This window comes from Lycorma delicatula, chromosome 9 (genome assembly GCF_047948215.1).
Source record: "Lycorma delicatula isolate Av1 chromosome 9, ASM4794821v1, whole genome shotgun sequence".
Classification (NCBI taxonomy): Eukaryota; Metazoa; Arthropoda; class Insecta; order Hemiptera; family Fulgoridae; genus Lycorma; species Lycorma delicatula.
Window position 1 is genome coordinate 129,210,135 of NC_134463.1, and position 16,918 is coordinate 129,227,052.

The 16,918-nt window shown below is 27.0% G+C and overlaps 1 protein-coding gene across 1 annotated transcript in view; it reads left to right on the plus strand.

Annotated features, from left to right (window-relative positions):
- Positions 1-6,186: 6,186 nt before the first annotated feature.
- LOC142330552 (protein disulfide-isomerase A5) overlaps positions 6,187-16,918 on the plus strand; it is a 53,129-nt gene continuing 42,397 nt past the window's right edge. Inside the window, exons 1-4 of the mRNA XM_075375903.1 lie at positions 6,187-6,331; positions 6,727-6,953; positions 9,577-9,781; positions 14,770-14,990. Of these exons, the coding sequence (XP_075232018.1) occupies positions 6,299-6,331; positions 6,727-6,953; positions 9,577-9,781; positions 14,770-14,990 (686 nt within the window). The 5' untranslated portion in view covers positions 6,187-6,298. The remainder of the gene's footprint in view (positions 6,332-6,726; positions 6,954-9,576; positions 9,782-14,769; positions 14,991-16,918) is intronic.

A 16,918-nucleotide genomic window follows, 5' to 3' on the forward strand; every position in this document is an offset into this window, starting at 1 on the left:
GCTTACTTTTGTAAAACTGAAATTTGTTAATTACCTTTAATTATTCTTTACCTTTAATTTTAATTATTCTTTACCTTTAATTTTTTTCTTTAATAGATGCTATGATGATCACCTCATGTACCTCAGCCTATTGTAGCATAATTTGTTTGCCACTTTCTTGGTAAGGTGGTGACTGCCTGCAGGATTGTTGTGCTTAATCCTGTTTCCTTTTAAGGCGTCGCACATCTTTAAAATAATTACTGAAGAATACATTATGCAAAACCAGGCCAGCTACATGTCTAATTTAAGCTTTGATATCTCTTTTCCTGGATATAGAATTCTGTTCTTACAAATTACCAGATTTTAAAATATTTATTTGTTTTTTATCTGCCGATTTTGTAAGAATTTTTAATCTTCTAAATAACTTTAACTAACCTTTTTTAGACAGTAATAAATAAGGTTGTAACCCAAAAAATAAGTTAAAGATCTTAGTCTCTATAAAAGTAAGGATCTTAGTTCATGGAATGAACTAAGATCCAAACTTATTTTTTGTATTTAATGGTGACATCAGTTATATTGGTCATTAGCCTCCAGAAAAATCCAATGAACTATATTCAACATTCTTAATTGTGGTGATATATGGAAACCAATTCACAGAATAAATCTTTAGCTGTTGACATTTTCCTTTATTTTAATCCCTTTCTAGAAAGCTACTTGAACCGTTCCAGATGTTGCAGAACTATATTAGACGGTATAGAATGCGATTTACTGTGTTACCCAGGACCAAATTCCTTCTTATCATGGGTAAATAAAAATAATAAACTTATCCCTCCAAAAATCATATACTTCAGTATTTTTTTCTGTTCGACTACCATTAAACCAAATATTTTTTCTCTTGTATTCTCATTACACGACAGCCTAATAGTACGTCATAATAACCTAATAATACTCCATGGTTGGCTAGATCAGTAAAGCTTCTGTACATTCTGTATTTTCATTTGTCAGACAGTCTGCCTTCTCATTTCCATAGATTCCCTCGAGTACTGGTGCCCAGATATAATTTGCTGTACTGAAATGAATGAAATGTTTCAAAAATTTTTAAAGACTTTTATTATTTCTCTTAAAGCATCTCATTAAATTCATTTTATATTTTTCTTTAATGATAGCTTACAAAAATGTGTTTAGATATATAAATAACATAGTATTTTTAAAAATAATTTATATTTATGATTATTTCTCTTTGGCAGTTGTAACTTAACCTTCTTATAAAATATCACAGGAGAATCTGTTGTCAAAATTAGAACCATTATAGTAACAAAATGAATTATTTCTTTATTTATATTAATCGACTCTATTACTATGTTCTAATCTTTTCTGGTTCTTTTGATACATTATTTTTATATAAATTCCTAAAAATTGTATAACTCTTTTCATTGTATGTGAGGTTTTTTTGTGTATGATGGTTTACATAATTATACTGCTTAATATTTTATACAAAAAAAAAATGAAGTAGTTTTATTATTAAATCTTGTCTAATGACACCAACAACAAAATATATTTTTATATAATCTGTGATAACGATAAGCTTTTTAATTGTTACTATCATTATGTTTAGTCATTAACTATCATTTAGAAGACATAAGATATTTATGGGTGCTTGATCTTGATATATTTTAGTTACTTTAGAAGTAAGATATTTTGTATGGTTATAAAAGTCAGTGGATCATTGATTGACAAGACTTTTACCTCGTTAATGCAATTTATCTGGTTTCTGTAGTTATTAATTGAGATCAAGGTTTAACCAATTATATCTTGTGTATCCTAATTATTTAAAGCCAACCTTTTAAAAAAATAATAATGATAATGATATAACTTGTAAAAATAGTAATATAATAATAATAATACTTTTATTATTTTAAGGTATTAATTATTTATGATTATTTATATTAATTTTTATTTAAAAAAAAGAAAAAAAAGAAAAACTAGTTTTAATTTTTAATGTTTGCTCTTTGTATTAACTATATTTTTTGTGATTATATTTTGTAAGTAGTATTATAATTTGTTGTATATCATTAAGTATAAATATTAATTGTGATAAGAATATTCTTCTTTTTTTCTTTTTTTATTTATATTCAACATTTGCTTAAAATGTTCTAAGTTTATTGAATTCATATTTTTTTAATGATTTATTTAAACCAACATGGTGTAAATGGAAATTTACATATGAATAAGACAAACACCGATTTTGAGCACAATTTTTTATATTTATATTCATTTATTTGAATTCAAACATAAAATATTAAGAAAAATGTAACTTGTAGAAACATTGAATGACTATGTATTTATTAATGGTCTTGTATTTATTGAAATCATTATTTTCATTAAATACATGATCGGTGAGGTCAAGAAGAAGCTAGCAAGGTTTACTGTGCTTTTCTTTTGTATTGTCCAAGGGAATGTTTATCGGTAACCGCACTTTACTCTTGCTTTAAGTATCACATTTGTCTAATAAAAGATAAGTCTGTGTTCAGAAGTCCAACCTTCTTTTTAAGTCTAAATCATATTGTATTTATTCTGTTAGATAAGAAAAAAATATTTGATACCTTTTAAATGCTACTCTTTGAATACCATTTTTTTTTCACCCTCAGAGACATCCATTAGATTGATATTTTAATGAAGAAATTGAGTTGAATTTATAAATTATAAAACAGCAGACCAGTTTATAATTAAAGGTCTTCTCTTCGATCTGATAGGTATTTCTCCTTTACTTTCATGAGGAGACCCTTTTTGCTGTTCAGTGGATCATACAAGGTATTCTTCAATTGAACAAATCACATTTTAGATCTACCAAAAGAATGGAAGTCTATAAATATTAATCTAGAAGATTGTTTCAAGTTGACTTATTTTCAAAAGTTATAACTAAATAATTTTGGCAAATAAGCCTAAGGAATGTTTTTTTTTCTATTTACACCATGATAAATAATTATAGTAGTTTAATATATATCTTTGCTCCACTCTTAAGAAATAATTTATCATTAACTTTTTCCAGATCTCAGTTTAATTTTAATGTATTATTTAATTGCATTGTAGTTTTAATTTGCTTAATCAAGTTTTTGTTTAATTTAGAACTGATTTTTTTAATTACGCTAATAACTAGTATTGTATAAATTATTATCACTGATTTTTAATAAATTTTTGTTATGCTAATAATTCATAATTTAATTACACTAATTTTAATAAATAAATAATTAATTTGATGTATTTTATATAATCTCGTACTTATAAAAAAAAGTAATTTTTACCTATATTGTTATCCAGCAAATTTAATGTATGAAATCGGTAATATTATAAATAATAAAATTATCTTTTTAAATTTTTTTGTACATTTTATTTATTTTCCCGAATGCATGAAGTAAAATAAATCTTTTATTGTGATCATTACATAATAATGCATTTTATAGTTCACATCAGGAATGGGTAGATATGCTGTTCCACAAATAAGAAAAGGAACTGCCCCCACATTTGCTAAGGAAAACCCCAGTTGATCAGAGGTGCTATCACAAAATATACAATTACTTATAAAATAAAATTTAGATCTGATTAAAATATAAATATATGAAAAAAATTTAGATAAATACACAGTTTAATATAAAAAATATCCATAAAGTAATTCACAATTCGAAACACATTAATGAAAATTAGCTAAGCATTTATTTATGTAAACAAATGTAATGAAATTTAGAAAATTTTGGGATTTTTAATTAGCATTATTTAAAAATAGTAGATAGCAATTACGGGATTTAACCGTAGTGTGATTTTTAACATGTTTTGTTTTCCTACAATAAGTGATTATTATTATTTAAAAATTCATCAATAGTGTGCTGTGTTTGTAAAAGAAAATATTTAATTATATTTTAAGTAAACTTGGAAGAACAATTTTTTAATGGTAAGTGAATTTATTAAAGACAGAAATGGAAGCATAATAAGGAAAGTATATAACATAAAAATTATTTTTTAAGTGACTGATAGCCCATTTTTGTAACTTGAAAATTCCTGACTTTTTGAGGGAGCCCCAAGAAATTATGTACTAAGGTGACAGTATATCTAAGCATAATAAATATTTAATAATGATAGATAAGCTTAGTGTTTTATTAAGGTGTTACAAAGGAAAACAGTTTGATATTATGAATTCAACTGAATACTTTCTACCATGAAGGGTTTTCTACAATACATTATTGTTATAAAAATTTAACATATTTAAGTGTTTAAAAGACATTGCATTATGTAAATTTTTTAATCTCATAATGTATACCTTAAGGGTGATTTTAGCAATAATTTAAATTTTCTGCTCTGGAGCATATTTCAGACAGGTATACCGAACTCCATATAGATATAGGATTGAACAAAATACAAAATCCTAACCATATACATTGACACAGTACTAGATTTTCTTTTAGTTAAAAAACATATTCCTATAAATTCAATGACAGTCTATCTCTTGTGGAGATGTATATTTATATCTGGTGCAACCAACCACTAAAGATGTACTGCTTATTTCTGTCATATATGTCAAAAATATGAATATTGAGTCTATTTTTGAATATCAATTTTTTTATTTTTAAAAAATTTTGCTGGATTAATTTACAAAGCATACTTATAGAATTTTTCTAGATATGGCTGCATATTTTCAAATCTTAATAATTTTTTTATTAAATGTGAAATCAGTGCCTTATGCAACTATTATTTTATTTTTAACTCGTATTAAAATATACCTTAAAAAGAAAGTGTTTTGTGACTGACTAAGGAACACAAATCTATTCCCTGGAATCAAAAACATGATTATCATTATCACCATCCAATTTTTAATTTCCATAAACTGTACACAGTTAAGTAAGTTCTGATTAAATTACATATACCAATTTATAAACAATGGTTGATCAAATGATACAGACATTCAAACAGAAAGTCTTTTTAAGAACTATAAAAACTGATGAAACAAATCAATAAAAATTGATCATTAAAATTAATCAAATTAATTTTATTCTTTTCAATTCAATTATAATAAACTTTCTTAATTGATTTATGTTTCCTAAAGCCATTTATTTTCAGAAAGTTGATCAGGATGTATTTATTATTTCATGAAAGAGAATTTCCAATTACAAGAGTTTGTTAGAGTTATAAGAAGTTATTAGAATTTCCAGTTATAAGAGTTGTTCTGAATATTTGAAAGGTAAAATATAAAAAACAGGACCCTATAGTTATCAACTGACTTCTGGTTCCAGTTTTGTACAATGGGATACCAAAAAAAATTGGAATTGTTCAAATAATCTTTGCTGGTTGAAACTTAATCTTCTTCAAAGTATTCTCCATGTGATTAAGTGCACTTGACCCAAGGGTTTTCCCTCTGCTGGAAAAATGTTTTTTGAATTCCTTAACAGGAAGTTTTCCAAGGCCTGCAGGGATTTATCTTTGACTTCCTTCATGGTATAAAAATGTTTTACTTTGAATTCTTTTTTCATATGCATGAACAAGAAAAATTCATACAAAACAAGATTGGCAAGTAGAGCGGATGAGGGATAATGTTAACCTTATTTTTCCACAAAAACTGTATAGTATGATTTGAGCAGGGTTGTTATCATGGTGCAGAAATTGATCCCCACTCTCCCACATCACTGGGTGTTTTCATTGCACACTCATGTAATCTCAACATGTCCAAGTAGAACTGCTCATTTACACCTCTGTTGAAGAGAAAAAAAATCTTTGTGAACAAATCTATTCTCATCAAAAAAGGGAATCAATATTCTCTTTACATTTAATCAAACTTTTTAAAAACATTCTCTTCCTTGGCAGGCAGTTTTGTCTTACTCAATTTTGTTGGGTTTTTTGGTAAAATATGAAAGAATTAAATCAAAAATTAAAAATAATATTTATTGTAAATATCACCGTTTTATCTTGAGACAGGGTCGACTATCTCAGGATCAAATGTGCTTATTAATTTTTTTTTCTAACTAGTTATTTTAGGTCGGAATTGAAATGTCATTGCACGATTCACTTCCATTGTAAATAATTTTTTTTAAGTTATCAATGCTATTTAAATATAAAATAATTAACTTGTCGGTAATATTTATTTATTTTTACAAAATCCCTTTTATTGATAACAGACAAGTTTCAAGTATAGAGGATACACGTTGGCAGTACTGTTGATATGTCAACGTGCGTGTTTGTGTTGTTGATACCGGTCTAACATCTTTTGTTTCTGTTTATTTCTTTTGGTTTGATACTATTTAATTATCAAAATTCATGTAATTATTAATTTAAAATGTATCTACTGAAGCTCTCTCATATATTTTTGGTAAGTTCGTATGCGATTTAAATTGATACATTGTTGTTTCAGCTGCTGATTTTGTGTAGTGCATGTGTATTTACAAGTCCAGTTACGTGTTGGCGATTGGTATTAAAATACCCCGGAAGTATCTCTTTTTAGAAATTATCGTTGTTTATAAACTTAAGGGATCAGAAATTAATTAATTCAAACAGGAAAATTGCAGTTTACGTACAGCATGCTAATGATTAAGTACATGTTTTTCTGTAGATTTTTTGATTACTTGGAAATTGCAAGCAGGTGTTGCCCTTTTGTATTTTGTAACATCACATTTAATCGTAAATTTTACCATAAAAATGTTGTATTTTGTATTTCACATCTTTAAATTTGTTTTAAAAAAAATGAATTATTTGTTATATTTTCAGGTATTATGCCAGTTATTGCTAATCACCTGTAAGCAGAACTTTAAAGGGACTTCAGTTGAAGATGTAAATGATATAAAAGACTTTAAGAAAATTCTTAGGACGAAAACAAATGTTTTAACGTTATTCATAAATAATCAGAAACGAGCAGCACCTTTAATGAAAGTGTTTAGGGATGCTGCTGACGTTGTTAGAGGACAAGGGACGATGCTTCTTGTTGATTGTGTTAGGTGAGAAAATAATTATTCTCATTTGTTTTTTGAATTTGAAATATGAAAGGTAAAAACAAAGTGAAGGTTTTGCATATGATTGTTTCAGATCATCCTTTGTAAATTTAAATAACATGGTTTTTATAGTTAATTTGTATAATTCTCTTAAAATTAGAATGATATATGGTAAATTATTATTTCTTAGCTGTTTTGTGCTGTAAAATGAAAGTAAACCAGTATATTTTTCAGAAGTATAAAGTAAAGTAGTTAATTTTTCAGAAGTAGGTTATGTAAATATTTCAGTAGTATGTGTTCAGTTTAGTTCAGCCATTCCATATCAAATCTCCCAAAAGTCAAAATGTAACCCATCATCTCAGAATTTTGAAAAATTATATACTGGCTATTATTAATATCTGAAGAATATTATTTTTGCCCTTCAACTTATACTTTTATGTGATATTAAGTTGTCATTTTTTGATACGGGGACTGTTTGATTGCTTGATAATGTTTTGGGAAAATGTTCTTTGTAAAACTATGTTCTTTATATTGAAATGAACAGAAGAGAGGGCTTTCCAAGGCTGCATAAAGCTAAAGAAAATATTTTTCTATTTTCTTATGAAACGTTTTCAGTAAATGTAAGACCAATTTGAATTATGTAAATAATTATTTTACATTCAGAATGTTATTTTTTAAATAATAAATGATTATTGTTTGGGAAATAAATATTGTATGCAGTTTGAGATTTGCTAACCAGGTAGTGCAGTAGCTCTAAAAACTGTGCATCCAAACCTTTTAGAGAGATATTTTTCTTCAGATGTATGAACATTTATCCACCATGTATGTACATTTATCCACTATGTTTTTAAAATAACCCGATAAATATAAACTAATTTTTCAAAATATAAAAAATTCTGATCCCCACATCTACCTCCACATCCCTTATTTATCTTATCCTATTTGTACAAAAAAAGTTGTATACGCTAAAAATGTGTACACTATTAGAAAGAGAAAAAAAATTCTTACGCACCTCATCATTGAGGTTATATTGTCTTTTGCTGACCATTAAATTGTGCGTTACTCAAGAACAACACAACCAATCTTCATCAAATTTTCACATGCACAATTTCAGATACACTACTATAGCATATCTAAATTTCAATGAAATGGATGTAGTTTTAGAGATTTTCAAGCCATCAAATTTTCAAACTTTTTGGATTGATAAGAATAACTCAGGAACGACTTGACCATTCTTCATTAATTCTCACATGTGCAACTTCAGATGCAGTACTACAGCCTACTTAAATTGCAGTTAAATTGATGTAGTAGGTTGGAGATTTTCAAGCCAAAAAGTTTACATATGAATAGTATTTTTGTAATCTTCATACTCAAAACGCAAAGAAAATTCCATCCACCAATCCCACCATGAAACCAATAAAATACCTCAGATGTTATCTATTGTCAACCTTAAATTGAGTGTAACTTAGGAACTATTTGATCAATCTTCATCAAATTTTCACATGCACAACTTTAGATACACTACTATAACTGGTAAATTTCAAAATGGAAAACTAAACAGAAATAAATTTTTTATTAAATAAATTTATCAGATAATCAGATATAAAAAACTAATTTCATTTCATAACAACCAAAGATCTTTAAATAATTATTCAGCAGCAGAGTACAAAAACTAAGGCTGTTCTATTGTTGGGGAGAGGGGGGGAATTAACCCTGATAAATTAACTTTTTTTTTTATTGTTAAATAGAAAAAAAATTGCAGTTAAGCAATGTAACTTAATAATTAGAAAATAATTTATATATATATATATAAGCTTTGGCGAGATTTTTTCCCAATCAGGGCAAAGGGCCAACCTAGAATCCATAATTTTTTTTGTAGCCATTTTGAATAACATTACACCAAATTAGGCTGATCTACATAAGTAAACAAGTAAATAAAATTAACCCCTCACAAAAAGAACTGAGTGGGGCTAAGGTAAAAGTTTTAATTTTTTTTTTAATTTTAGTTTTCATGATTGAAAATCCAACTGTTTTTCTAATATTAATGTAGATGGCCCGTGGGACCTGACTGAAGAATTTAAACATTTTATTAAATTTTTTATATTTTCTGAAATTTTATCTCTTGCAATTTGTGGCTGTTATTAAAAATGTCATATGAGATAAATGTCAAACAAGGGAACCAAATATTTTTACTAAAAATTTTGATTTATTTTTTTAACAGTTACACTAACAACAGTGTAATTTTGATGATTAAAGGTATTTACTGAAACCCAAGATTCTTTTTACTAAGAATTTTATATTTTTTACTTATTTACAGTAAATTAAATATTATATGTAGTTCAGTCGTTAATATTTAAAGACCCTTATTTGAAATAAAAATTTGTCAGAGGCAAAGTTGGCAGAATTTATACAATTTTTGCTGGTCTTTTTTTAATTTGTTTTAATTCATTCGTAAGAAACCTTTTTTTTTTAATATAAAACTGAAATACATGTAAAATATATTTGTATTTAAATATGCATTTACTACCGGACTTGTATATCTGTTAAAAAGCATTATTACAATAAAATTAATATAGTGGTGTATGTAGGATGTACTTAAAAAAAAATCGTATGAATTGCCTTTTTTCAGGGATGGAAGGAAATTGTGTAAAAAATTAAAAGTTTTACCGGAAAGTTATTCGTTACGACATTATAAAGATGGTGAATTTAACAAGGAATATGATAGGAAAGAAACTGTACAGTCGATAGTTAATTTCATGAAAGATCCTACTGGTGATTTGCCATGGGAAGAGGAGCCATCAGCTGCCAATGTTACACATTTATCTGACCCACAAGTATGTAACTTTTTGTATATTATTTAAAGAATTTATTTTTTGTTATTATTATTGCAATATATTTTGTTATTGACCGATACAATATCGGTTCTCATTTCATTAAAAAGTAAATAAATTTATCACTCTTTAAGATTTGATAACATGTTTAATGGTTACACCTCATTGCAGTAAATATTTTAATATCTTCAGAAAAGTTTATTATGGTTTAAAACATTGTTTATACATTAAAAAAAACTATTTTACGGGACAGTCATTGAGAATGCTGAGCGTTGTGTTAATACCGGTGTTTCAATTAGACTTGGTAATATCTTTGTTGTTTATGTTATGTTTGAAGAAAGCATGTGTCGGTTTTAAGTTGGGTGTGATCATATTGATTCTTTTTTTTTGTTAGTCTATATATAGTTGCTTTTTTAGCTGTTGCGCCCTTCATTATTAATATTAAAGTGTTCGATTTTTCATGTCCGTTTGATTTTTGTGAATGTGAGATTGTTCAATGAAGTCTGTTTATGAAAGTGGATTCAATGGTGGAGTGAAGAACCTTTTGTATTTATAGTTGTGAAAAGCTTCTTCCTGTTTGTCTTATGTAGAATTTAATCACATTGAGCACTCAAGTATAAATACCCCTCGTTAATCAAATTTGTACTATATGAAATTTTACAGCATGCTTTTTTGAATTTTGGAGGGATTTTTTCAGTGTGGTTGTTAATTAACTGTGCTTGTCAAATAGAGTTCTATTACATTCATTTGCCAACTAATTCTGTGTTATTCATCTCTAGCTTTTTTTTTTTTTTTTGATAAGTGTAGTCTGTGTAGCGTGGATCTGAAAACTGTAGTTTGTTTTTACATTTTGTATAAGTTCTTACACTTTTACTTTGCCAGTAATATATAAAAATATTTTTAACAGATTTATTGCTGTTCAAATAATGGTTATGTATTTTATTAGTTTATTAAGTCTTTACAGTAATTAGCTAATTTTTGTTTTTTGGTATCATTTGTGCAATTGATTGGATCAGATTTCTGTTACTTGCTATTCTGTACTTAACGTTCTTTAAAGTTCATAGTTTATTAAGAACTAGATTACTAGATTTTCACTGTAAGGTAAAAGAAAGTTTATCAGTTTTTTTGGCTTTTCATGTTGTTAAACATTTTATATTTTAAAAGTCAGAAATTTTATAACTGCAAGTTTTGATGTTGTCCGGTTTTATTTATTTGCAATTTATAGTTTAGTTTAACACAATAAGTAATAAACTCTAGTCTGTTGATTGTTAATTTTTTTAAAGTTCAAATTAATGTCCATTATTATTTAAAGTTCTTAATTGCCTGTGGCATTATGTGTGTTTTTATATTGCAAACATTATGTACTTCATAAAATGAACGTTGAAGTAATGTGGGTTTTACATTTTTAGTTTTAATTTTTATTGTAATGTGGATTAGCAGGGAATTGTCTTAACTGATTAATCTCTATAAAGAAATCTACAGTAAAATATATATATATATATATATATATATATATATATATATATATATATATATATATATATAGTAATAGTCTGTTATTGGGATTGGATATTTTCAGGTGTTCCTTGTGAATAAGTTCTTAGTTTTATGAAAGAAAATAAATTGAACTAAGAGACTGAAAAGGAACAATTTAAGGAGACTTGAATGGAAGACTGTAATATATTTTAAACCTAAATATATGTAATGATTTGTTTTTATTACAATTTTTTCATTATGTACCTGAATCCATAAAATTCAACTCTTATATTAAACTTATTTTGCCAGACGACTTAGTAATGAAAATTTTGTAACCATTGCGACTAAAACTCTTAACAAATTTGCCATTATCAAGGCACGTTCTATGCAGTGTTACCCTGTGTGTTGTCGTAGTGTAGATGACACATATAAAGCAAGTTTCTGTTGTACCCCACTTTGGGTTGCAAAGTTATGTATTAGTTTGACTGCCCTGGTGCATTGTGAGACAATTTTTTTTTTACATTAGTAGTGCTGGTTTGAGTTAAAATATTTTTTTTTGTTAATGTACAAGAGTTCCTTTAAAGGTGATTTTATTTTCCACATTTCCCAGCTCTGATATACAAATGGTGTGATAAAAAAATAATGAGAATTTACTTATCCTTGTAGACTGATACTCTCCCCTTCAAAGTAATTCCCAGAGTTTGGTCAAAACATTTGTGGAAAACTTATTTTGCTAATCTTTCAGTTTATTTAGCTTTTTTTTTTCTATATTTCTTCTATTGTGCAAATTGCTTTCTTTTTAATATTCTCTTAATCAGTGGGAACAAGAAAAATTTCCATGTCCAGAGAAAACAAAATCTGCAGGATCAGTATAGTTATTTTTGGCTAAATAATCATAAATTAATAATGAAGTGTGAATAGTGCATTAATAGTGATGAAATATCCAGTAATTGTTTGCTCATATCTGTGGTCATTCTCTTCGGATTGGAATACATTTTGCTTCATGTAAATATCATAAAACTAAGTAATATTGTTTATTGACTTTACGACCTTGTGATAAGAATTCATAATGGAAGACGCCATTTAATCAAAAAAACAATAAGAACCATTCAATTGAACTCTGTGATTTTTTTTTCAGTCTTAGCTGTTTAGGAAGCAGCTATATAATTTTCCAGAAACCTTCTTCTCTTCTCAGTTTGTTTTTAAAACTTTTAATTTTGAATTTGTCAACCGTTATCATTTTCTTATTTAAAATAATTTTCTTATACTATTCAACATTGCTATAATGATGCTGGGGCCTTTGTTTTGATATCTTAGCCGTACACCCACATTTCGTCATCTGTTATGACACGTTGATAATGTGATCACATCGATTAAGTTTTGGAAAAAACTTGCTGCTACACATTTCATACTCAACGCGTCAGCCAAAATTGTTTCACATGAAATGTAAAAAATTTCCACCTCTTCAGAGACTTCCTCTAATAGTGATTTGACAATTACTGATCACAATATCCATTATTTTTCCAATATTTTCTCTGAATGTAATGAATTAGAATTAAGACGTTCAATCCTTTTGTCTTCATGGCCTTCTTGAAACCGTTTGTACCACTCATATTGATACCTGTGGTGTTGACATAACATCCTTGACAAAAGCCATCTTACCATTTCACTGCACTTTATTCCATTTTTTATCCAGGATTTGATGCTAATTCTTTTTTTCCTTATTTTCAAATAAAATCATCATGTTTAATAAAATACTTCCTAATTACTTGGATGCCAAATTTTAACTATGCATCTGATATGGATGTAAATATTTATATACTTTATATGCTGCCATCGCATGAGAAAAAGATAAACTCTGTCAAAGATACAGCTTGAAATTTAAAAATATTTGGTACTTACGTATTAACGCCACCGCAGCTACAGCTTTATTTAAAAACAAAGTAGTCAATTGGATTTCAGTGGAAAATGGGCCAATATAGAGTTTAACATAGATTCAAAACAGTCTCTTTATTAATTTTAATAAATGACTATTTATATTTATTTATTTTAAAAATATGTAACCAAACTTAACCTACGCTCGCTTCGCTCGCTAACCTTGACTAATTAACAGGAGTGTTTTGATTATTTAAATAATAAATAATTGCAATAATTACTGAATTTATTAAATAAATACTCAAAAAATTACGGTGTTAATTAGTCAAGGTTAGTGAGCGTAGGTTAAGTTTGGTTAAATTATATTTATAAAATAAATAAATATAAATAACCATTTATTAAAATTAATAAAGAGACTGTTTTGAATCTATGATATACTCTATATCGGCCTATTTTCCACTGAAATCTGATTGACTACTTTGTTTTTAAATAAAGCTGTAGCTGCGGTGGCGTTAATACGTAAGTACCAAATATATTTTTTTTCACACCTTGTATTTTCTAATTTTATTCTAATTTTTGAACTAGAATACCACTAAATAATTTTTAAAAAATTTTGCGTATTAAATAATAAACAAAACAATCTGTTAATGAAAAAATTTAATATCATATAAAATATTTAATCTTTAGAAAAATATTTTGTATAATAATTTATATTTAATAATTAATTATAATTAAAAAATTTATAATTTTAGTTAAAAAAACCTTTACCAATTCACTTGAAAAAAAAATGTAGATATAAAATATTATTACAGGGTATTTTAAATGTTTTGGAGAATATATAAAAATACTTTTTTCTGCAAATCCAGTTAAATGTCATGATATTAGTCCACGATGATTAGTAATCAGAAAATCATTGCGAATAAATAAATTATAAATGCAGTTAGTTTTTTTTTTTGGTTATGGCTAAAAAGGAGAAAGGAGCCCTTCTACTTTATCAAGCTTCAGTTTTTTTTTCTTCTTTTATTAGAGATTATGTAGTACAAATAATAACTTGTGTTATAAGACTTACTTTTTTCTTATTTTTACTATGATTCAGTGTCTGCGATCATGACTGTTATAATTAATTAATGTTTTTTATTGTCAATTTCGTTTATTACTTTTGTTAATTTATTATTTAATCTTTAGATAATAATTAAATAAAAAAATATATATTTTCTATTTCGTTTTTCTTGAAAGTATTTAACATAAACATTTGAATATAAGTAAACATTTTCTAAAACAATTCCAATCATTGGAGCAGTAATTTTTAAACCAGATGTGAAACCTATTATGTTTTAGTTAAGAACGTCTTCAGATTTAAAGATTAATCAAGAAAAATTAGTTGTGTTAGATGGTGCTACATAGCAAACCACTTAATGTAGTGTTCCTTTGTCAAACATGTTGACAGCATTTTTGTAGTATTTTCAGTTATTTCAGACATAAAATTATTTCCTAGAATTATACCTATAAAAACTTCTTCAAGCAAAAAAAAAATTAACCGGTATGAGGATCAGCTTTTGATTGAAAAGAAGCAGTGAAAGCATCAAAACAAATCATTCAATGTATATATTAAAATAAATATATTGGTATTTTTGTTACAGAGTTTAGAAAAATTATTAAAAAAGGAACATCGTCCGGTTATGGTAATGTTCTATGCACCGTGGTGTGGATTTTGTAAGCGTATGAAACCAGATTATGCAGCAGCTGCTTCTGAGGTCAAAGATTTTGCCGTTATGGCTGCTATAGATGTTAACAGACCAGAGAACGCTGCTATCAGAGTTAAACATAATATTACAGGATTCCCAACTCTTCTTTATTTTGAGTTAGTAACTGTGTCATATTTTTAATGCAGTACAATAATGATTGTATTTTTTTTTGTTTTGGGTGCAAGTGGTGTGAATTGTAGAAAATTAAATTATACAGTTACAGAATAGACTGATTGAATAAAAATGATTTTGAAAATCTGCCAGTTGTTTTCACAAATTTTCGTAGCTTTATATCTTATGGAGTAATCCATTTATTACATTCTGGTTGCATCAGTTTCTTTCTTTTCAGTGGGATTGCCTGATTTTGTTGTTATTTAAAAAATTTTTCTTTGTAAAAATACTTGTTAGATTGTTTTGCTGTAATGTCAGCAATTGTTTGTATCATATAAATTTAAATCTATTTGACAAATTTTTTTAAGAGAAAAATTATCATCAGTTATCGATGGTATGTTTATAATTGTGACCACTAAAATTGTTTTATTTTTATTAGTAAACAATTTGTTAATTATCAGATGTAAATTTTCTAAAAATGATGAAGATACACTGTGAACAGGTGATTTACATTAACAAAAAATTTCATAATTTTCAAAAGTAATGGATATCAAGTTACTTTCTCAATCTTTTTTCCAAACCGTATTTTCCAAAAAAGTAAGGATTCAAAACAGTAATTTTATAATCAGTATTTTCATTAAAATGATTTGCTATTCAAAAAGATGCCCTACAATAATGAGTAATCAGTGTAGGAAAAAATAATTTATTAGTTAGAGTTAGTGTATGAAAAATAATAAAGGTCTAAAATATAAGTATTAGATAAATATTTACATCCTCATTTGGTATCTGTTCATAGTATGTTTATTACCACTACTGAAATAGAAAACGTAGGTTTTTAGTTTTCTCCTTCCCTTTTTAGTTTTTATTTTGGTATTGCAATCTTAGTCATGCTCTCCTGAATTATGATAAAAAGAATAAAACGGTAAGTACAAAAGAAAAAAAATTTTCTGATTTGCAAGGTTAGAACTGGATAAAGCTAATCGAAGATGTTTTTTGAGAGGCTTTTTATCATTCCCTTCCCTCTAACCAGCCTTTCAGTTTATGCCGGGAAGCGTTTCACAGGTAGGAATTTGAAGCTTTTACTTTTACATGTGAGCAAAAGGGATAATATGACAGGATGAAATATTTAGTTAATTCACAATCTCTCTCTCTCTTGGTAACTGAAAATTACACCGTTTGACATAAAAATTAATGATATTTGAAAAATCTATTGTTGTAGACCCTGGACATCAATGGCTGTTTTCATTATGCCAGATTGTTACTGTGTTCAAAAAATAATAAATAACGATTGCAGTCTGAAAATAATTTTTTAAAGAGTTACAGTGAATTGCAAATTTTTTTTAATATTAAGCACTAAGATCATTTGAACGTAAACTGAAATTTGTTTACATGGCTTTATTGATATTAGATAAAATTACAAATAAATTACCTTATTTTTCTACATAATTTCCTTCAGCAGAAATACATTTTCTTCCTGATCTTAGCTTCCTGATCCCCCATAAAAAAAAAAAAAGAAGATGTCTGACTAAACAGCCAATTGTGCTCATAATGCTTGACTATGGCATCATCTTTGAATCTTTCTCATCCTAAAGCTTCTTTCAGCAAACAAAACATGTGGAAATCACATGGTGACAAGTCTGGAATATAAGGGGGGTGTACAAGAGGTTTCAATGAATTTTAGGGAGTTTCTCGTGAGTCTTGCTGTATGTGGCCATGTGTTATTGTGGAGAAGGAAGATGTTGTGAGTCAGTTGCCGGCGTCATTTGTTGTGATAAGCAGCCCTGACATCATCCAATAACTAATGCGGTAGTATACCGCATTTACTGACCTTTCTTTCTTTTGTGCAGGAAATCATCAGAAGCACACCTTTTGAATTCCAAAACACAGTTGTCAGAACTTTTCCAGCCGACAAGTGTATCTTGGCCTTGATTGG